The following is a 24399-nucleotide window of genomic DNA, read 5'->3' on the forward strand; positions in this document are numbered from 1 at the left end:
TAGTAAACTAGAAAAATTAGAAATTTTAGGAGAAAATGTATTAAAATATTGGGAAATAGATAAAGTTTTTTGTGAAATAAAAAAAATCCAGAATAAATAATTAAGACAAAAAATATTGAAGCTACAAACCAAGATCAGGAAGATTTTAAGATAGATATAAAAGATTTATTAAAATTAGGAGTAATTAAAAAATCAGAAAGTTCACATAGATCAGCAGCTTTTATAGTTAGAAAACATTCAGAAATTATTAGAGGAAAAAGTAGAATGGTAATTAATTATAAAAGATTAAATGATAATACAATAGATGATGCCTATAATATTTCAGATAAGACAATTTTAATAAATAAGATTCAAGATTGTAATATTTTTAGTAAGTTTGATTTAAAATCTGGTTTTTGACAAGTAAAAATGCATCCAGACTCAATAGAATGGACAGCTTTCACTAGCCCAGAAGGACATTTTGAATGGTTAGTTATGCCATTTGGATTAAAAAATGCCCCTAGTATTTTTCAAAGAAAAATGGATAGTATTTTTAGAAAGCATAATAAATTTATTATAGTTTATATAGATGATATTTTAGTATTTAGTAAAAATAGGCGAGAACATAGAGGTCATTTACAGATTCTTTTTTCAGAATTTATTAGACATGGTTTAATTATAAATAAAAAGAAAATGTTTTTATTTAAAGAATATATAGAATTTTTAGGAGTAAATATAGGAAAAGGAAAAATAGAGTTACAACCTCATATAGCTCAAAAAGCTTTAGATTTTCCAGATAAACTTGAAGACCTTAAGCAGTTACAAAAATTTTTAGGATTAGTTAATTATGCTAGACCCTTTATTAAAGATTTAGGAAAAATTGCAGGACCCTTATATGGAAAAACTTTACCTAAAGGTCAAAGATATTTTAATATAGAAGATATTGAATTAGTCCAATAGATTTAAAACAGAAAAGCCCAGTTAATCTTATATCAGAATCATTTCAATCATCATAAGATCCAGAGCAAATTACTCAATCAGATATAAAAAGATTGAAAGAAATGTTTGATAAAATAGAAGAATTACAGCAACAAGTTAAACAAAAGACCTCAAAGAAAAAGAAGTTGCAGATAAAGAAGAAAAACAAAAGCAAAAAGAAAATTGATCTTAAAGAAGATTATGAGGATAATACAGAAGAGGACAATAATTCAGAAGGTTATACTGATGGAGGAGCATCTTTAGACAGTATTGGCCGACACAATTATGAGACAAGATAAGGATTCAAGAAAGATCTACAAATAAAGACTTAGCTGGAAAATAGACATTTGGCAAACTTCCAAAAAGATCAAGAATTATTGTACGAGAGACAGACTTTTTACTGATTTCTTTTTGAAAAATATGTAACGAATCTTACTGTTTTATAAAGTAAGATTTGATAATTAAACTTTTTACTGTTTTCTTTTTGACGTTTTTGAAAAAGCAAAGATTCTTTGCTTTTGAAAAACGCGTTTTCTTCCTTTTTCTTTCCTATATAAGAGGTCATTCTTTCACTTGTAAAGACAGAATAGAGAAAAATAATAATAAAAATTTATTTTTTTGAAACATGTTCTAATTTTCTCTCTTTCCCGAAAGGAAAATTCTTAATTGTTTTTATTCTTAGATATGATAATATCCTACAAAAAATATTTATGTTTTTAAACTACTGATGGATCATTCCGGTAGGTATGTTTTATTGTTCTAAGATATGGTACTAATAATCAATATTAGTCCCAGATCTTTAAAGAACAAATGTTATTTATAAGATTTTTTGTTTCTGTAAATTCTTTGTAAAGTTTTATGTTTCATGCTGAGTATATGATAAGAGCATGTCTTAACTCCAAGTTAAAGTTTAAACTGTTTTTAAAATAAGCCCTGAGTGACCCTTCAAAGTATAAAGACCTAGTGGAAAGGCTAGTGAAACGCATAGAAAGGGAAAAATGATCACTGTTTTAAGATTTTTTGTTAAGGGAGTGTCAGTGGTGTCCTTGCAAGAATGGAGTTAGGCCCAAGTTCATATATCTCAGATGACATATTTTTAATTTCAAATAAAAGTTTTTTTTTAAAAAAAAACTTTATCTTTTATTATATATATTCTGAATTTTTTATTTTTATTTCACAAAAAACTTTATCTTTTTTCCAATATTTTAATACATTTTCTCCTAAAATTTCTAATTTTTCTAGTTTACTAATCATGTTTTCTATATCTTGTTCTGTTACTAACAAATTATATATTTTTTCAATTTCTACAAAATCTAAACATATTTCTTCTTTTTCCTTAAAGTTTTCGTAATATTCTAAAAAATTTTCTAATTCTTCTTTTTCTATTAATTTTTCTAATTCTTCTTTTTCTATTAATTGACATTCTCTTTCTCTACTACACTCACATTCTTTTTCTATAGTCCCATCACGCTTCTCAGCATACTCTGATGGAATAGTCTTAGTATAAGTAGGTGCACAAATTGTAAATTTTTGTAATTGCATATAATCTTTGCTAATTATTATGCTACCATTATCTTATATATATAAAATAAATTGATAATTGTAAAAATAAAATAAAAATACTTATTTCACTTTTTGTTGACCATGGAAAATCTATTAATGGAAGTTTCTGAATTTTCTAAAAGAGGAGAAGTCTTCATAATGTTCACACACACACACACACACACACACACACACACACACACACACACACACATATATATATATATAGTTTGATATAATAAATTGATAATTGTAAAAATAAAATAAAAATACTTATTCACTTTTTGTTGACCATGGAAAATCTATCAATCGAAGTTTCTGAATTTTCTAAAAGAGAAGTCTTCATAATGTTCATAAATCTCAAAGAAAGCTTTTCATCTCAGGAATGTAAGAGTTATTCAATGTGAAATATTTCTCTTACATGCCCCATAATTAGATAACAACTCATTTCGTAGTGTAGAATGGCTCATATTTGTCTCATTTAAATCTGGATCAGATCCATTCCAACTCTAAAAGTGAACGTAAAAGTAGCAAGCTTGTTTTTTATATGTTGGTTAATACCTTCGACACGTTTTTACATACAAACCATATTAGAACTAATCAAGTATTACAAACACCCGCACTCAAATCATTCCATGTGTGATTATAGCATAAAATCTCCATGCCTTACAGGCCTTGCATCCAATAAAACAAGTTAATGACAAATAAAACACTATCATACAGTAACAAAACTTCATCCAAAAAAAAAACTCTCCACTCTTACGGTATTATCACCTTGCTTCTTATTTCTTCTCCTCTACAATGAGGAACATAATAGCGTGGAATGTTTAAAAAGAAGACTTCTTCCTCTCCTGTGTTGTACAAGCACTACGATTTTATTAGACAATGGGCAACTACTAATATAAAAATTAAAAATAAATCTAAACAAGGTAAACCAGCAGGGCATATTTACAAGGAAATAGTCTCCACTTATTTTCATTTATTAAAGCGCACACAAAAATTTTCCTTCATGCTTCAAGCAGTCTCCACACGTCCATCGCCATTTGTCACCATAAGATTCAATTTCTTCATGGAATTTGCTGGTGCAAGATTAAGCATTTCCCTTCTCTTACAAAGCTTAACCATTTCTTCCACTGCACCATCTATTTCTTCCTCTTTTATTTCCCACATTTTTTTACTCAATTCTTTTACTTTCCTCCTCAAATTTTCCCCTCCTTTTTCAACCACTACTTTTCTTATCACTCCCGCGATCGCCTCTCTTTCAAGATTTCCTTCCTTGTTCCTGATTACTTCCTCCCCCAGCCCTATATCCGCCACCAACTTGGCGTTTAACGGCTGATCAAGATGCATTGGCAAAGCCACCACCGGCACTCCGAAATGGAAACTTTCCATTACTGAACTCCATCCGCAGTGGCTCACAAATCCGCCAAATCTGGAATGGGCTAAAATTTTCCTCTGTGGTGCCCAATCCACGACAATTCCTCCCTCTGCTACTCTTTCAAGAAAGCCTTTGGGTAGTTTTTCCTCAATCTTGTTATTCATATCTATAGGAAACCTAAAAGCCCAGATAAAGTTCACTCCACTGAGCTCTACGCCATAAGCTATCTCTTCAATATGTCAAGAATTGATATATACATCAGCCTCCAGCTCAGTTGACAACAAATCACAGTATCAGCACTCGTTCATCCTTACTGTCTCATCTTCCGTTTCACCAGAATACTGCCACTCTGATTTCTGTTATCAATATATTCCTAACATATTCCATAATTTAAGGAACTAACTTACAGCTATAGAAATCTAGAATATTCTTTTGTACACTCCCTTGTATTATATATTTACTGATGCTGAAGCAATGAAATACAATGTAAATTTCCATTCAACATTTTTCTGAATTTCCAACTTGGTATCAGAGCCAATTCATGGCCAACACTGGTAATACACCACAAAGCACTGAACCCAACTCTACTCCTGTATTAACCTTAAGCAATACCGTTGCTCCAATGCAGGGAAGCAACCATCTCTCATCCCTTGGTGTGAATCTGACCCAAGTAGTGTCAATCAAGCTTGACAAAAACAATTTTCTGCTATGGCAAAATATGATTCTGCTTATCACTCGTGGACACAACCTTGAAGGCTATATTCTGGAGACAAAGGTGTGCCCTCAAGAATTTATTGGCACTCAAGTTACTGGTGAAGCTGGAGCCAGTGTTGAAATGACCAAAAATCCAGAATATAATCAATGGATGTCAACAGACCAACTTCTAATGGGATGGCTCTACTCTTCAATGACTCCTGATATAGCCATGAGAGTCATGGGTGCCACCAACTCCAATGAATTGTGGACTGCCATAAAGGAGAGCTATGGAGTTCAAAACAGGTCCAGGATAACATTTCTTAATGGTGAGCTTCAGAAATCAAGGAATGGAACCATGAGCATTGACCAATATTTGAACAAAGTGAAGCTGCTTGCAGATAATCTTGAAATTGCTGGCAAAACTATTCCTCAATCTGATCTGGTCACTCAGGTCTTGGCTGGTTTAGATGAAGAATATACACCAATTGTTGTTCAAATTAATAGCAGAGATCACATCTCTTGGGGAGAACTACAATCAACACTTATGACTTTTGAAAGCAGACTTGAACACCTCAACACAGTCAAGAATGAGATGGCAGGGATCAACCTTGATCAAACATCAGCAAAATTTTCTCAAATATCAGGCCCCAATCATCAACACATCAGATACTACAGGCCAGGTATTGGTGGAAGACCTTCAAGTTTCAATAATTTCAGAAGTGGAAGAAGAGGCAGAGACAGGGGTGGAAATTTTAATGTTGGTGACAGACCTATATGCCAAGTGTGTGGTAAGATTGGACATAAGGCTAACATTTGCAATTTTCGATATGATAAAAGATACACTGGAACACCGCCAAACCAGAGGATTAACTACAGCCCTTCACCAACAGCACTCATAGCATCTCCCAGCACCTTGAATGATCCTGTCTGGTTTGCTGATACAGGAGCAAGTAACCACATCACTGCTGAAAAGGAAAACATTACTGCAGTCAATGAATACACTGGTAAGGAGAAAATCATGGTTGAAAATGGAAACAAGTTGCACATTTCACACTATGGTATAACTCACATCCCAAGTTTAAATGATAGACCACTTGTGTTAAACAAACTGCTTCATGTTCCTGAGATCAAGAAAAATCTTATCAGTGTTTCACAGTTAACATCTGACAATCAAGTTTATATGGAATTTCATTCTAATTGTTGTTTTGTTAAGGACAAGCTAATGGGGGAAGTAATGCTGCAAGGGAAGCTTAAAGAAGGGTTGTATCAAATGGATTTTCCTCTCCAAAACACCAAGTGTCACTCTAAGAAGTTAGCTCTCTCTAATAAACTTTGCTGCATCCTATCCTCTACCAGTCCTAGTTAAAGAGTCTAGTCAAGAGTTTTTAAATTCCCAAATTGATGTATGGCACAAGAGGCTTGGACATCCAGTCAGTGAAGTGGTATCTTAAGTGCTCAAAACTTGTAATCAAAAGTTCAAAGAAAATGAAATCAAATCATTCTGTGATGCCTGTCAACTTGGCAAAGCTCATCTACTACCTTTTTCCTTATCCACCTCACATGCCAAATCACCTTTAGAACTAATACACACAGATGTGTGGAGACAAGCACCCATTCAATCAACTTCAGGCTTCAAATACTACATAACCTTTTTAGATGATTTCAGCAGATTTACATGGATTTATCCTCTAAAACAAAAATCTGAAGCACTAAATGTGTTCATTCAATTCAAGAAACTAGTTGAAAACAAGTTTGCAAGCAAAATAAAAACTCTACAAGCTGACTGGGGAGAAGAATATAGAACATTCACAAACTTCTTAACACAAGAAGGGATCGAATTTAGACACCCCTGTCCTTACACATCAGCTCAAAATGGGAAAATAGAGAGAAAACACAGGCACATAACTGAAACAGGCCTAACCCTCTTAGCTCAAGCTAAATTGCCCTTGAAATATTGGTGGGAATCATTCTAGACTGCCACTTATCTCATAAATAGGATGCCTACACCTACCCTCAAAATGCAATCCCCTTTCCAAACCTTACATAAAAAGGAAGCTGATTATAAGGCACTAAGGATCTTTGGGTGTGCTTGCTATCTTTGCTTGAGACCTTACCAAAAACATAAGTTCACCTTTCACTCTACAAAATGTGTTTTCCTTGGTTACAGTGAATCTCATAAAGGTTACAAATGTCTGAACTCAGCAGGAAAAATATACATCTCAAGGCATGTTGTATTCAATGAACTGGAGTTTCCATTTGAGTCCTTGTTTTCTGTTCAAAACTAGTCTAAGTCTGAAGAACTTGAAACAATTGTATCGTACTTCCAATTTCCCTTAAACAACTCAAATCCTACTTCAAGTCCTGCTGATGCAACTCATCTTGAAGCAACCCATGCTGTGCATTACTCACTTCCTGGCTCAAGTGAAAGTGTGGATAATAGTGAGGAGGATAACAGCAATGAAAGGTCTTTAAGAGGTGTTGATGAACAAAGTGTTGAAACAGAAGTTGAACTACCTCAGAATAATGAAAGGCTTGAATCAGATTACATAAGTCATCAGCTACCTGCTAGTGATGAGCCTGAACAGAGCAATCAACAAAGAGCAAGCAATCAAATAGAGCATCCTATGATCACCAGGGGGAAGGCTGGAGTGTTTAAACCCGAGGTTTATTTGGGAAAATCAATTGAAAACAATCCAGAACCATCAGAACCTAAAAGTGTGAATGAAGCTATGATGAATAAGGATTGGAAGAAAGCTATGGAGGAAGAATTCAATGCTCTAATAAAAACTAAAACCTAGAAACTTGTGCCTCCATCACCGACCTACAACATAGTAGGGAACAAGTAGGTTTTCAGAATAAAACGAAACATAGATGGATCTATTCAGAGGCTCAAAGAAAGGCTGGTGGCCAAAGGTTTTCATCAAGCTCCTGGAATCGATTTCTATGAAACCTTTAGTCCAGTCATCAAAGTATCAACCTTGAGAATTATACTCACTTTGGCAGTCTCGAAGGAATGGACAATCAGGCAAGTTGACATCAACAATGCCTTCTTAAACGGCGAGCTTGAAGAGGTGGTATATATGAGTCAACCAGAGGGATTTATAGATAAGTCAAAACCCAGTCATGTATGCAAGCTTGAAAAAGCACTCTATGGATTGAAGCAGGCACCTAGAGCCTGGTATGACAAGTTGAAAACAACACTGTTAAGCTGGAAGTTCAAGCAATCAATAGCAGATACATCACTATTTTACTTCAAGAAGGAAAGCCAAATAATTTTTGCACTTATCTATGTTGACGATATTGTTGTGACAGGAAATGATGCTGAGCTATTACAGGGATTCATAAATGAATTGAACAAAAAATTTGCTCTGAAAGATATGGGACAACTTCATACCTTTCTTGGAGTTGAAGTAGTGTGGCATGATTCAGGACTTCACCTTACACAAACAAGATACATTGTCGAGCTGCTTAAGAAGTTTGAGTTGCAAAATATGAAGCCTTGTCCTACTCCTATTCTTGCCGGCAAAACCATGTCAAAGGCTGATGGCAAAGTGTTGAAGAATCCCTCAATTTACAGGAGTGCAGTAGGAGGATTGCAATACCTCACACACACCAGGCCTAACATTACTTTTGCTGTAAATAAACTGAGCCAATTTCTGCAATCACCAACTTCTACACATTGGCAGGCAGTAAAGAGGGTGTTCAGATACCTTAAAGGAACAATGAATCAAGGGCTATGGATACAAAGAAGTGACAGATTAAACCTGACCGGATACTCAGACGCAGATTGGGCCTCCTGTCTAGATGATAGGAGATCAACAGCAGGCTATTGCATTTATTTAGGAGACAACCTGGTAGCCTGGTCATCAAAGAAACAACATGTAGTTTCCAGATCGAGTACAGAGTCAGAGTATAGAGCTCTTGCATCAGCAGCTTCAGAAATTGCTTGGATTCAATCGCTATTCAAAGAACTTGAACTACCACAAGTGACAACTCCAGTTTTATGGTGTGACAACATGGGTGCAGGAGCCTTAGCAGCAAATCCAGTATACCATGCCAGAACGAAGCACATTGAATTGGACATTCATTTTATTAGAGACAAGGTTCTTGGAAAGGAGCTAGAAGTGAAATATGTGCCTTCTTCTGATCAAATTGCAGACTTATTGACCAAAGGCCTCACTCACTCAAGATTTCTGTTCTTGAAAGACAAGCTAGGAGCTTGAAGGGGGGTGTCAAGAATTGATATATACATCAGCCTCCAGCTCAGTTGACAACAAATCACAGTATCAGCACTTGTTCATCCTTGCTATCTCATCTTCCGTTTCACCAGAATACTGCCACTCTGATTTCTGTTATCAATATATTCCTAACATATTCCATAATTTAAGGAACTAACTTACAGCTGTAGAAATCTAGAATATTCTTTTGTACACTCCCTTGTATTATATATTTACTGATGCTGAAGCAATGAAATACAATGTAAATTTCCATTCAACATTTTTCTGAATTTCCAACTAATATCAACCTCAGACAAGAAATACTCGCTGCCGAAAGAAGCAAACACGATCGAATTCGAGTTTTTCCTATCAAGCCATTCAATGATCTCACTGTGATCGTCACCTGCAGTGACTGTCGCTTGAACCAGTGGGCCAACTGTGACAAATTTCTTTTGAGCCATGATGGAGCAGTAATCAATGTATTTCCCCTCGAGCTCTGCAAAAGTCTTGATCAGAATAATATCAGATGATTGTTGAACACAATTCATGAGTCTTTCAGAATCTTTGGTGTCATTGACTAACAGAAGACGGTGCCTTTCAATTTCATAATCTCGAAAAAAAGGAACTGGAAAAGGGAATTCAGTTTCTAGTTTAAAAACACTCGTGCAAAAAGTAAGCACATGTAGCTGCACCGCGGTCCAAAACAGCACCGCCGGAATATTCAGCAACGTAGCCTCCTCCGGCACCCATTGATGGAGATAATCATATAAAACTAAATCCGGTTGAAGGGTTTTTAGGGTGGTGGAAAAGCTGGGCCTTGCAGCGTCAAGGGCTTTTTTCAAGGCAGGCATGAGACGGTGTGGGAGGCCATTAGTAGTGTGATAGTGTGGGGGAAGTTCCGGCGAAGTTGGAATATGAATCTCTACTAGTTTTATAGAAATGGATTCCCTTTCAGAAAGATTTTTCCTGATAGAGTAAAGATTGATTGGTGAGGAACAAATATATATGAAAAAGTTTCTGTTTGCGAGTTTCTTGGCTAACTCCAGATGTGGAGATATGTGGCCATGGGCTAGCCATGGTAGCATTAATATTGTAATGCTTCTCTTTCTGGTATCCATGAGAAAACTCAGTTGATTTTTCCTTTTAAATTCAAATTTCGATAACAGAATATAGCTATTTCACAAATATTCACATAAATGCATAAATAGATGTGCTTAGAGTAGATGCAGAAGCATGACGGTTGATAGAATTAGAACGTGGCATGTGCAAGGAATGCGGAGGACAGTTGCAAAGCCACGCAACCGTAAGGGGACGCGTGGTACTAAGACAAGGGACACTAAAAAGAAGCATTTTTCGAAACACGATAATGAGGAAACACTGTTCTATCGTACTTATCTTTTTGAAATTTTATCTCCAAGTATTTGTTTTCATTAGGCTTATTGACGGCAAAACTTCTAAACCTTTGTTCCCTATTTTTCATTTTTGTTAGGCAATTTATTGTTAAACGACCTCCCGAACAATGATGTAATTTTGATTTTATTTATTATCAATCGGCTTTGACCATAAGATTGAACTATATGTCGACACTACCATCGAGACAATCCAATCCAATTTTCTACGGGTCTTTAGAAGCAACCTATTTTAATAGTGTTGCTCGTGGACCGTCCAATTTACTTGGATGGCCACGATATTCATTTGGAGCCCAATACCTTTGTGTTAAGCCTCTTTTGGACCACTAAGTTAACCTACCCTAACTTACCATATATGGTCACACCTTTGGGTTATAATTATTGGCTCCCTTCATGCCTCCAAAATAGTGGTCTTCTTTACTCCTCTCTATGAGTTCTTCTCAGCTAACTCTCAACCTCTTTCTCTCGAGCAATCTGTGTGGTTTCTCTTGGGCTATATTGATCTCATCTTGGCCGACTCTTTGTGGGTATGAGTAGCAACCGTAGGTGGGAAAAAGAAAAGAGAGATTTGGGTGTGTCTCAATAGTGGTGGTGTCGACTTTGGTGGAAACTGAGCCCGGTATCACCTTGGGTATTGCTGGATTTTGGTCTCACATCTGGTATCAGAACCAAGGTCATCTTCTGCAGCAAAAAATCGACCATAACTGGCGGCTGGTTCACGATTTTCAAAAGGGGCCGAACCTGCAACTGCTTATTCCAACCAAACGCGACCTCCGTTGGACGAACGAAGGCTGGTAAGGCACGTGGCTGTCCGACGGCGGCACGTGGAGGAGCTCCTGCGTGGTTTTTTCGTGTCATTTCACTTATTTTGATTTCCTGAACGTACTAATATGTTTGGTTTAGTGTTTCAGGTTGTGCAGAAAAGATTGGACGATTTTGCCCCTACCTTCAATCTGCATTTGTTGTTGATCAAAATTGCTATATTTGCTGAATCTTTAAAGCGAATAGTGGTGGCCCTAAAGCAGCAAATTCCCATCTCTCCACGTTACGGACTCAAATAGGTCCGCTCTGATAAATTGACTGAAACTTTTATATTTCTGCACTAGCAGATCATTGTGTGGAGTGATCATTAGGTTTGGGGGTTGTCATTGCTTGACAACCATTGTTTGTTCTAGAAATTAGCGACACTTGCTCTTAATTGTTTGATTGAGTATTTGTTTTTGGTTAAAATCAATTTTAATTCTTAGTGATGTAATAACTGTGAAACTAGTTATCTGCTAGACGTATCTTTTGTAACATTGTTACTTCCGCTACTTACTTATTCTGTTAGAACTATCGTGACCTTACTCGTTCAAACATTCCCTTGATCGAAGACCGTGAGTCTTACAAAACCCTGAAAATTTAGAACGGTGTATACTGTCTGTGACTCTAGGACTACTTTGTGTGGTTTGATTGTGGTTTGTGCATTCTTTGACTGTTGTGTGAAGATGTCAACTCACAACTTTGATTTGGGAATTTTTAACGGAAATGATGACTTTTCTATTTGGCAACAAAAAATGAAGGGCATTTTAGTCCAACAAAAAGTTTCAAAGGCCATCGAAGGCAATTTTCAAACTGATTTTTCAAAAGAACAAAGAGAAGAAGTCGATGAGCTTGCTTATACCTCAATCAGTTTACACTTGTCTAACGCGGTTTTAAGAAATGTGGGTAAACTGAAAACCATCAAAGAATTTTGAAAAAAATTTGAAGACTTATATTTGCTTAAGTTTACACCGAATAAACTTTACTTGCTCGAATATTTTTTTCGTTTTAAAATGGATCCTTCAAAAGATCTTAATGACAATTTAGACGTGTTTAACAAGTTGGTGCAAGATATAGTTAATTGTGACGATGCTATGTCCGAAACTTATAAGGCTATAATTTTGCTTAATGCGATCCCTGATTCCTATAAGGAAGGTAAGAACGTCATTAAGTATGATAGAGATACGTTGACACCTGAAATTGTCATAGATAGATAGACTCCCTTAGGAGCAAAGAAATGGAAATTAGGGTTGAAAAATACGATAAGAGGAGCGGTGACTTACATATGGTGTGGGATAGAACTCAATTTAGGCAAAATAGTCATGATGTATATCAAAGTGGTGGGGAGTCAAGTGGCAAGGATAGATCTAGATCAAAATCTAGGATGAAGGCCAGAAAATGCTATGGCTGTGGAACACATGGCATTTTATAAAAAATTTCCATAAAGAAAAGGGCAAGTTAAAGATTAAGGAAAGAGGTGAGGTAAATGTATTATCCTCTACATCTGAGATAGATAACAGTGAGGTCTATATGCTTACAAGTCCAGTTGCATACACTGCTGAATTGAATCTAACTGCTAATTCCCGTATGCATGAGTGAATACTTGATTCTGGTGCATCGTTCCACGTGATGTCTGAAAAGAATTGGTTTTATAACTTGCATGAATCTAATGTTGGGCATGTTGTGCTATGTGATAACTTTGCCTATACTATTGATGGAATTGGTGACATAGACGTAAAATTTGACACGGATTTTGTGTACACGTTAAAATATGTTAGACATATTCTTAAACTGTCTAGGAATTTGATTTCAGTAGGAATACTTGAAAATGATGACTTCACTGGTAAAATTGGAAATGGTATGCTAAAAATCATTAAGGGTACTTTAGTTTCCATTAAGGGAACTAAGAAAAACGATATCTATATCACTACTGGGGAAATGATTAGAGGTTTGAACTCCTCTATTTCTTCTGTCAAGATTGATCACACACACACATGGCATAATAGACTTGCACACGTAGGCATTAAGGGATTTAAACTACTTAATGAAAAATGTACATTTGGTAATGACTGTGTGTCAGATTTGTCATTTTGTGATCACTGTATGCTTGGTAAGCATCATAAAACTTCGTTCTCCACGAGTGTCCACAAAGCAAAAGGCATGCTTGAATATGTGCATTCTGATTTGTGGGGTCCTGCTAATAATCCCACATCGGGTGAGAATAGGTATTTTTTGTCTATTATCGATAACTATACTAGGAAAGTGTGGGTCTATCTATTGAAAGACAAATCTGAGACTTTTCACAATTTTAATAACTGAAAGAGACAAGTGGAAAACCAAACTGGCAAGAAAATCAAATTTTTAAGAACAGATAACGGCCTAGAATTCTGCAATACAGAATTTGATAGTATGTGTAAAAAAATGGCATAACTAGACACAAGACCGTTCCTTACACTCCCCAATAAAACGGGGTAGCAGAAAGGATAAATAGGACCATACTTGATAAAGTACGCTGCATGATGCTAAGTTCTTATGTCCCTAAGTCGTTTTGGGGTAAGGCTGTTATGACTGCCTGTTATCTGATTAATTTGACTCCTTCTACTGCATTGAATGGTGACACTCCGCGTGAGAGATGGTCGGGTAAGCTGAGTGATTACTCGATACTTAGAACTTTTGGTTGTACTGCTTTTTCTCATCAGAGTGAGGGAAAGCTGGAACATAAAGCTAGGAAGTGTGTCTTTCTAGGATACCCCAAGGGTGTTAAGGGTTATAGGTTATGGCATAGAAGCCAAAAAGAGGTTAAGATCATCATAAGTAGGGATGTCACGTTTAACGAGAATGAGATGCCATGTATTAAAAGGAAAACTGAATCTGAGAGTGAAACTGAACCAGGTGAAGAGAGAGACCCATTTAAGGTGGAGTTAGGAAAACTCAATATACCTACACCTACTACTCCTAATGAGGTGGAGATTCAGGTTCAGGAACCTGAGTTGGAGAACAATAACGAAGTAGTAATAGAAGAACACCCTGAGGAAGAAAACCCCTTAGCTAATTATAATCTAGCTAGGGAAAGAGAGAGGAGACAAACAAGAGAACCTAGAAGGTTCGATTTCGAATCTGAATTAGCTTTCGTCCATGCTAGTTATGAAGAACTAACTGATAAAGAGCCAAAAACCTTTGAAGAGGCGATAGGTAGTGATCAATCTAAGGAGTGGCTTAAGACGATGAAAGAAGAGATGAGTTATCTAGAAAAGAATCAGACTTGGAAACTGGTACCTAGACCTAAGAACAAATCGATCGTCGATTGTAAATGGATTTTTAAGGTTAAGGAATGTGCTAGTAGTTCGGAACCCTTAAGGTTTAAAGCTAGGTTAGTGGCTAAGGGTTACACATAGAATGAAGGAATTGACTATAATGAGATTTTCTCATCAGTTGTTAAGTACACCACTATTAGGGTCATGCTTGCCTTGGTTGCGTATTTTGACTGGGAACTTGTACAACTTGATGTAAAACTACTTTTTTACATGGTGAACTTGATGAACAAATTTTCATGAATCAACTAAAAGGTTTTAAGGATAAGTCAAAACCTGATTATGTGTGTTTTCTAAAAAGGTCCCTAAATGGCTTAAAACAATCACCTAGACCGTGGTACAAGAGGTTTGATTCCTTTGTACTCACCATAGGGTTTCAAAGAAGTAAATTTGATCATTGCCTATATTTTCAACCCAATGAGACTGATAATAATTATCTATTTTTGTTGCTTTATGTGAACGACATGCTTTTAATTAGCTCTTCTTCAAAGTGGATAAACAATATAAAAGCAAAACTAAGTGGAGAATTTGACATGAAAGACCTAGGTAAAGTTAAGAGAATTCTAGGCATGGAAATAGAAAGAGATAGGTCAAATTCTGTTTTGTTCTTACATCAATCTCCATACATATCCAAAGTGTTGAAGAAATTTAATATGAGTGATTGCAAACATGTCACATTACCCCTTGCTAGCCATTTTGTTTTATCTAAAGAACAATCTCCTTACAATGAGCGTGAAATAGAATACATGAGTAGAGTCCCATACTCTAATGTGATTGGTTCCATAATGTATTTGATGGTTTGCACTAGACCGAATTTAGGTTTTGCTGTCAGTACTCTTAGTAGGTACATGGCTAATCCGGACCCTGAAGCCCTGAACATTGAGAAGCATTAAAGTGATTATTAAGGTAATTGAAAGGTACGGATGACGTAGGTCTAAAGTTCAGTGCTAATAAGGAAAGTGTAAAATTGAATGGTTTTGTAGATGCTGATTATGCGGGAGATAGAGATGGTAGGAAATCGACTTCTTCTTACATGTTCACCCTATCAAATTCACGTGTTAGTTGGAAATCACAGTTACAACATATTGTTGCACTATCTACCACTGAATCTGAGTATATGCTACTACTGAAACAATTAAAGAGGCCTTATGGCTTAGAGGTTTACTTCATGAACTATGTGTCTTGAATGAATATGTGGTTGTGTATTTTGATAGTCAGTCATCCATACATTTATGTAAGAACCCTATTTTTCACGAACGCACTAAACACATTGATGTTAGACTACACTTTATTAGAGATATAGTATCTCAAGAGGTGGTGAAACTTGAAAAAGTTCACACACAATACAATCCTTCAGATATGGGCACGAAGGTGTTGCCACTGGTAAAGTTTAAAAGTTGCAATGATCTTCTAAACATTAGTACCGGTAAATGATTTCCAATTTTATTGGTTTTCTGTTAGAGGTGTCAATAATGGAAGACATTTTGTTTTGCTTGACACCAAGATGGAAGTTGTTAGGCAATTTGTTGTCAAACGACCTCTCAGGCAATGATGTAACCTCAATTTTACTTATTATCAATCGGCCTTGGCTATATGATTGAATTATATGTCGACACTACCATTGAGACAACCCAATCCAATTTTCTACGGGCCATTAGAAGCAACCTATTTTAATAATGTTGCTCGTGGCCCGTCCCATTTACTTGGATGGCTACGATATAATATCTGGAGCCCAATTCCTTTGTGTTAAGCCTCTTTTGGACCACTAAGTTATCCTAACTTACCATATATGGTCACACCTTTGGGCTACAATTCTTGGCTCCCTTCACGCCTCCAAAATAGTGGTATTCTTTACTCCTCTCTGTGAGTTCTTCTCAGCTAACTTTCGGCCTCTTTCTCTCAAGCAACTTGTGTAGTTTCTCTTGGGCTATATTGATCTCATCTTGGCCGACTCTTTGTGGGTATGAATAGCAACCGTAGGTGGGAAGAAGAAAAGAGAGATTTGGGTGTGTCTCAATAGTGGTGGTGTCAACTTTGGTGGAAACTGAGTCCGGTATTACCTTGGGTATTGCTGGATTTTGGTCTCACAATTTTGGCAAAATATCCACCTGTTTCTGTATGACCTTGGATAATCTTCGTTCTTTTTATATCCAAAAAGGAGTCTGACTTAGAATGGTCTTCGGATCAATAGTTTTATCTATTGTAAATTAATGAGATAATTATTGATGATTATTTTGTACTATAATGATACATAGATAAATTTTATCTAGTCTAGAAAATCTATTTCATTTCAATTGTAACTCTTATTTTGAATTCTATATATATATTCTTGAAAATTATGATTTGATCGAGAGATTTGATCGAGAAAAAAAAATTGTAACTCTTACTATCATGATATATATATATATATTATTTTTCAAAAATAAAAGAAAACTATTAGGAACATGGGATGTTGAAATATATCGCCTTTAATCATCACGAAACCTTCCAGCTAGGTTCAATGCGATAGGCAAATAAAAAATTGATGCAACATGTAATTGATTCCATAATTTTTGTTCCATAATAAATAAAAAAATATATGCTGATTATTTTTCATTAAAAAATTGCACGTGATGTATTTAATTGTTTGTTTCTTGTTTATCGTTTAATTAATTATTACGTTTATATTTTTTTAAATACATATTATATTTTATAAATTTAATACTATGATGTCTCTCTATTACAAATAATTTGTTGATTCTCCTGAATTAGCACAACACTGTTAATATTCTAAAAGAATATAATTGCTTCTGAAGAAGCAAATCCCTCTACAAATATTTACATTTTATTAGAAAACATGTTCTTGAAGAGATCGTGTTTTTAAATAATAATTCGTTGTTGCTCATAGAGTAGTACAACATTATTAATATTCCAGAAGAATATTATTTGCTCCTAAAGAATGTGAATTATAATTTTCAATATTCCAAAAGAATATTGATATATTGTTCATGAAAAACATGAATTATAATTTTTAATATTTCAAATAAAGATATTAATTAATTGCCGTCGAAGAAACAATAGTAAAATATAAAGTATTCTTGAAAAAGTACAGCTCTAAAAATATTAATATTTGTTTAAAAAATATACTCATGAGGAATTAATATTTTTAAACAATTATTTATTAGTGCTCGTGAAGAGCACCACATTATTAATATTTTAAAAGGAATATTATAGCTTTTGAAGTAGCACACTATTATTGATAGATATTTTAATTAGATTTTACTTGCTTCCAAAGAGTATAAATGAATATGATCTAACGTAAATTATGATTTTACTTCTAAGAGTAAATTCTTATACGATTTATTATTTCAAATAATAATATGTTATTGCTCCTGAAAAACATAACACTATGATTCCAATATTTCAGAAAAATATTAATATTGCTCTTAAAGAAGCGATAATAAAATAATACGTGCTCTTGAAAGAGCACATGTTTTGAAAAATATGTTATGTGTAATTTATGAATTTGTGCTTACCCTAAAAGATAACTACTTATGTTATGTGGACATTGATCATTATATGATTATATAATGTTCAATTATATTCTTCGAAATTAAATAATTGAATTATATATTATATTGAACCAAAAGTTCAATTTGATTTTATTATTTGGCATGACCGGTTGGACCATCTTGGATCAATAATGATGCGAAATTAAAATTTTTTAATGAAAATTCAATGAAGAATAAGAAGCTTATTCAATCGAATGAATTCCTATATATCATTTATTAACTTTATCGACAATTGATTATTAAACATCACTAGATAAAATATGGATTGAATTCTTTATATTTCTAAAAATTAATTAAGGTGATATATGGGGCCCCATCACCCACCACGTTGACCATCTAAATATTATTTGTATCTAATAGATTCGATGCAAATACTAGATGATTACATAGTGTTCGCAACCTAAAGTTTGTGAAATTATTGCTCAAATTATGAGTATAATTTTTAGATTATATAATCAAGACCGTGTCTTGTTAATACTAGTGGGTGTAAATCTCAACATTTTAATAAGTTTTAGTTGAGATATTGATAAATGATGCAACATTATTGTTTGTTAAATGTCTCCAATTAATTATATATATATATATATATATATATATATATATGCTGATTATTTTTCATTAAAAAATTGCACGTGATGTATTTAATTGTTTGTTTCTTGTTTATCGTTCGATTAATTATTACGTTTATATTTTTTTAAATACATATTGTATTTTATAAATTTAATACTCTGATGTCTCTTTATTACAAATAATTTGTTGATTCTCCTGAATTAGCACAATATTGTTAATATTCTAAAAGAATATAATTGTTTCTGAAGAAGCAAATCCCTCTGCAAATATTTACATTTTATTAGAAAACATGTCCTTGAAGAGATCATGTTTTTAAATAATAATTCGTTGTTGCTCATAGAGTAGTACAACATTATTAATATTCCAGAAGAATATTATTTGCTCCTAAAGAATGTGAATTATAATTTTCAATATTCCAAAAGAATATTGATATTTTGTTCATGAAAAACATGAATTATAATTTTTAATATTTCAAATAAAGATATTTATTTATTGCTATTAAAGAAGTAATAGTAAAATATAAAATTTGATTTATTGCTCTTGAAGAAGTAATAGTAAAATATAAAGTACTCCCGAAGAAGTACAACTCTACAAAATTAATATTTGTCTAGAAAATATACTCAGGAAGAGTTAATATTTTTAAACAATAATTTTTTGGCACTCCTGATGTTGCACAACATTGTTAACATTCTAAAAGGAATATTATTGCTCCTGAAGCAGCATACAATTTTTGACAGATATTTTAGTTAGATTTTACTTGCTCTCGAAGAGCATAGTTAAATAAGATCTAACGTAAATTATATTTTTATTTCTGAAGAGTAAATATTGTACAATTCCAATATTTCAGAGGAATATCAATATTACTCTTAAAGAAGCGATAATAAAATTGAACATGCTCTTAAAATAACATTGCTTGAATTTATTTATCAATTCAGATGCACAGAGGTTGCAATAGTTTGATTTTCAAGCCCATCAAAGAAACTATAATGTTGACACCTGAAATTTCACAAAGAAAGAAACAAGGCACTCAAACGAAGAAAATCTTTCTAACTGGCTAATTCGGTTGTCTAAAAAGCGAGAAAAAAAAAAAGAAAAAATCACAAAAACATAGAGTTGAGGTAGAAGATGAAATGGGTGGGGATAGAGGTAGGACTTGTTTGGGGAAGAAGATGAAATGGCTAGAAAAGCCCCGTCACCAACAACAGAGGCGAGTGGTGGTAGCTGTGGAAGACGACGATTTAGTTTGATTTAAGGAGTGAAATATGATGGGGCTAACGAGGTAGGGAGAGGGAAATGAATAGGGACTTATGTTCTTTATCTTGTATTTCTTTTTATTTTTTTCTTTTTCTAATTTAATTTTTAACTTATTTTAATATAGTAAATGGAAAATTACCATTTTACCCTTTTAAAGATATTAAAAATATGGTCAAAGTCAATTTTCCTAGTCAACTAACAGACATTTGGATGAAAACTGTCCAAAAGGATTTTCGTCGCAATATTTCGAAAGATTTGAAATGACAGTTGCAACAAACTAAAGATTTGAGAAAAATCTGCTAATATATTAAAGATTTTGAGCTTCTGCTACAATTATCCCAATATGTAAATACTATCAAATTTTGTTCTTAGCATTTATTTTTATATATTTTCTCTATTCATTAATAAATACTTTTTCAAATATACTTTTATTTTCTAATGTACTCTATCTATCTCATGAAAATAGACTTTTCTTTGTTCTTTTTGTGTCCCAAGTTATATGCAATTTTCCTCGTTGAGATTATATTTGATTTCCTAGTTTCTTAATGTGTCTCCTTATTAAGAAACATGAATTGATTGTGTTTAAAATATTATTCAATGCAGGGGTACATTAGGAAAAATATAAATAAAATTTATTGTTTTAACTTTCAACTATATTAATTAGGGTAATTATATTGCCACCACAAAATTTATTTATTACACCACACTATATTTACATCACAATTAAAATATATTTTTAATAAATACATCGCAACAAATTTAATATTATATACCTATTTTAATAAATAAAAACATATTTTCTCCCTAACATTTCCTTCCAGTTTCCACTGTATATTTTTTTTATGTTCCATGATAGAGAAGTACCAGTCTAAAACTACTTTACATGGTCTATAGACTGGACAAAAAAAAAAAAAGAAGTAAAAATGCCTTGCCCATTTCTCTTCCATATAGGAGTCGGCGCGGTCCGGTTTGGTCCGATTCCAAAGGAAACCGAACTGAACCGAATACCAATGAGAATTTTAGAAATGGAACCATTGGTTCCATAGCTAACTGTGGAACCAAATCGGAACCGAACCAATCGGTTCCGATTCGGTCTGATCTGGTTCTTTACATTGAAAATGTCAAAATAAAATGTTTACTACTAAAACTCTAAAAATGCTACCAACGTGATACTTTTAACAAAATATAGAAAAATCGAACATACTATTCAAATATTTATTTAAGTATAGATTTACAAAGTGAAAACAAAATAAAAATTTCACATCTTATAAATGAAATTATATATTGTAAATAACTTTATATAGGTATAGGTTTACCCAATATTCTAATTTGACTTGAAAATCAATTAATCAAAGAATTATAAGAAGAGACAAGGAAAGAATCAAAGTGAAGAAGGAAAGTGCTGGATTCTAAAATTAAGAAGGAATCCGATTATTTTTTATAAGAGATTGAGTCATATATTTTACTCAAAAAAAAATAAAAAAATCCAATGAGAACCGTCTGGTTTCCGCGGTTCCCATACTAGAACTGAAAATCGGATTGGAACCGGTCGGTTCTTAAAAATTTGTCCCAAAATCAAATTATTTTTTAGAAGATCCGGAACCAAACCGATTGGTTCTAAACGGTTCTGGTCCGGTTCCACCGATTCTGGGAAAAAGTGCCCACTCCCACTTCCATACCGATCTTCTACTGCACAACATACCTTTTTTTTTTTTTTTTCATATTATAACTACAAAAAGTATATACATACATATTCGTAACTTTCTGGATCCAATAACTGTTCTTTAGTATTTTAAAGTTGGAGTGGGGATTTGATTTTCTGGGTTTGATTATTACATGAAGGGGATGTCCTTACCCTTTGAATTTGAATAGAAGGGTGTGGATCTAGAGTTTCTTGTTTTCAATAATAACAATTTTAGGGTTAATTCATCTTCGTAGGTGAGTAATATTTTATACGATAATTCTATCATACCTAATCTCGTGAGAACCTAAAACGGTGGTTTCATATGCATCTATGGTAAATTTATTGTACAAACCCTGATTATGTTATTTCCTTTTCATCCAAAATTTCTACAAACCAAAGCATCACCACGATCCATCTGTGCTCTCTCTTCTGCCAAGGCCCACTATTGTGAGAAATAGTGCGTTGTTGAGAAAAAAAGGATTTTGAAGGGTAAAATAATTTTCACCTTGCACCACAACCTCAAAGGAAATAATGAATAAGTTAGTTAATGATTATGGTGTCTATAAAAATTATTTAATGTTAGAATATATACTTAAAAGTGTGATTAATTAAGTAATTTTACTTAGGGCCATTTAAGTAAATAAAAATATTAATTAAAATTATGGAGCGAAAAATTAATTTTGTAGTGGTAATATAATATAATTGCCCTATTAATTATATATTTTTTTAATCTGTATAAAAATAAAAGAAAATATATTTTTACGAGATGGACCGAGTAATTAGTGGAGAAACAATGGCGGGCAGGATTAGCAATAATTTATAATAGAGAACACCACACAAATCCTACATTTAAAAATCACATTTCACAAATAACAAACATATAAAAATCTTTCAAAAATAAGGTGATAATTAAATTTATTAAATATTTAATTATAATATAATTAATCTACTCTCTCTCCCACCCCACCCCAGATAATCTATCACAATAAATTTTAAATTCAAACAATTCTCTCTCTCTCTCTCTCTCTCTCTCTCTCTCTCTCTCTCTCAACCCAACCTCAACTCCGGCGACCCACCCTACCTCCGGCAACCTGCTCCGGGGAGAATTCCGGTGACCCGCCCCGGTTTCGGAGACTGCTCCGGCGGCAAATTTTTCGCCGGAAAATATTCCGACAATGACTTAGGCGGTCGTTCCAACAAATGACGCTGCACATTCTTTCATTTTTTTTTTTGATAAATGACTTTTGACCAATTTCATTGGATTTGTGACATGTACATATTGTGTCCTGTGACCAATTCTATTAAATCTATTACCTAATCATGCAGGACGAATATTACATATGATCAATTTCAAAATTAAGAAAATAAAGTATGAAATTTCAAAAATCATACTATTAAAATTTTTAGCCAATTATTCCAGCGGCCTTCGGCAACTACCTTTTTTCCCCTTCTTTTTTTTTTTTTTGGAAATGACCTATGACCAGCTTTATTGACTTTGTGACTTAATCAGGTGAGATGAATATGCATTTAACAAAACTTGTATTGCATGTGATCAAATTTTTTTACGACAAGATCTATGTCATATGTAACTAATTATGACCAAAATTATTTTCGGTGTGATTGTTTGTGACCGTTTAATTTATAACTGTATATAACCAAGTCACTATTTGTGTAATCTGTGACTAACTGTGACCAACTTTGTTTTCAGTGTGACTATCTGTGATAGTCTAATTTACGGTTGTCTATAACTAAGTCACAAACATGTATTATCTGTGACTAACTGTGACCAAATTTATGCTCATTGTGACTAAATATGATCAAATTTGTATTCAGTGTGTCTATCTGTGACCAGGTCGACCTTTTAACTGTGACGAAATATGATCAAGTCACAATCAGTTACAATCAATATAAAATTGGTCACATTCAGTCACAAATCACAAATTTTATAGGTTGAAACTTTTTTATCGATCAAAATAATTAAATTAATTGATCACCACTTTTTTGGTCACAAGTCACACATTTTATAGGCCAAAACCTATGTATCATCACTCATCAGTCACAAATTGCAGCTAAACAGCACCTTTTATACACTCTAAATCACAACTTTTTTCTAGATGTTGCCACCACCAATTTCCAATGCTAAAACTAGTACACGGTCCCCGCCACCGCACCACTAGCCCGTTCATCTGGTGCGTCGCCATTCCCAACATCGATAACCACCACCTCAAAGAATCACATGTACTACCAGCAACGGAACTAGTGGCACTACACCACACCACACCATGATCGCAGCTCTCATCACATTCAAATCAACACACATGTCGTATTTCCCGAACAGATCGCAGCTCTCATCACATTTTAACGGGATGACAATGAATAAAAATATCATTACAATTATCATACAGAAAGTGTGAAATTATTCGGTATAGGAAAAAATACAAATAAATCAAATCATGAAGACTGAATACAATACAATAATTAAAAGTTAGTATGAAAGCTAGATTCTAGAATGAATAGTCAATTGTACGTAATTATTAATGAATACTAAAATCAAATCGATCCATAAGAAGAAGAAGAATTTACCATTTTCACATACAAATCACAACTGAACCATAGGGAGTATTGAAAGCAATCAATGTCCCATAAATTTTATGCCTTTTACAAAAAATTCCCAATTTTAAACCGCCAAAATGCCTGGATGTCCAAAAAAGTACTGCAATTTTAAATTATTCTTCTTCTTCATTAGATTCTTATTGTACAATAATTGCTAATAATTACAAAGAAAAGAATAAGTTAAACAGCGAGATGAAACCATGTGAGATTCTTATGCCACATCGTCTGGTGGCAGAGAAAGAATCGTAGTGATTGGGGCACTCATATTACCAGATCACCACCACCACCACCATCTTCTTCATTTCTACCACAAATATTCCCAAACAGGCAACCGTCGCTGCACACGACACAGCGGCGCGGTGGATCTACTTCACCGAAGCAGCAACGATGGGCAGGCATCTTCGCAGTCGCTGCTT

The 24399-nt window shown here is 33.8% G+C and overlaps 1 protein-coding gene across 1 annotated transcript; it reads right to left on the reverse strand.

Moving 5' to 3' along the window:
* Nucleotides 1-3351: 3351 nt before the first annotated feature.
* On the reverse strand, nt 3352-9908 carry LOC111365831 (beta-D-glucosyl crocetin beta-1,6-glucosyltransferase-like). The gene is made up of 2 exons (XM_022986346.1): nt 9095-9908; nt 3352-4115 (listed from the first exon to the last, which is right to left on the reverse strand). Exons 1-2 carry the CDS (start codon nt 9906-9908, stop codon nt 3514-3516), a joined length of 1416 nt encoding a protein of 471 aa, XP_022842114.1. The 3' UTR covers nt 3352-3513.
* Nucleotides 9909-24399: the final 14491 nt, after the last annotated feature.

Source organism: Olea europaea, chromosome 17 (assembly GCF_002742605.1).
Source record: "Olea europaea var. sylvestris chromosome 17, O_europaea_v1, whole genome shotgun sequence".
NCBI classification, from domain to species: Eukaryota; Viridiplantae; Streptophyta; class Magnoliopsida; order Lamiales; family Oleaceae; genus Olea; species Olea europaea.

Excerpts from the sequence above, each read along its gene's own strand:
- LOC111365831 (XM_022986346.1), bottom strand. The coding sequence starts at position 9,908 with ATGGATACCAGAAAGAGAAGCATTACAATATTAATGCTACCATGGCTA. Across the intron at positions 4,116-9,094 it reads GTATTTCTTGTCTGAGGTTG|ATATTGAAGAGATAGCTTAT; the intron begins ATATTAGTTGGA and ends TCAATTCTTGAC.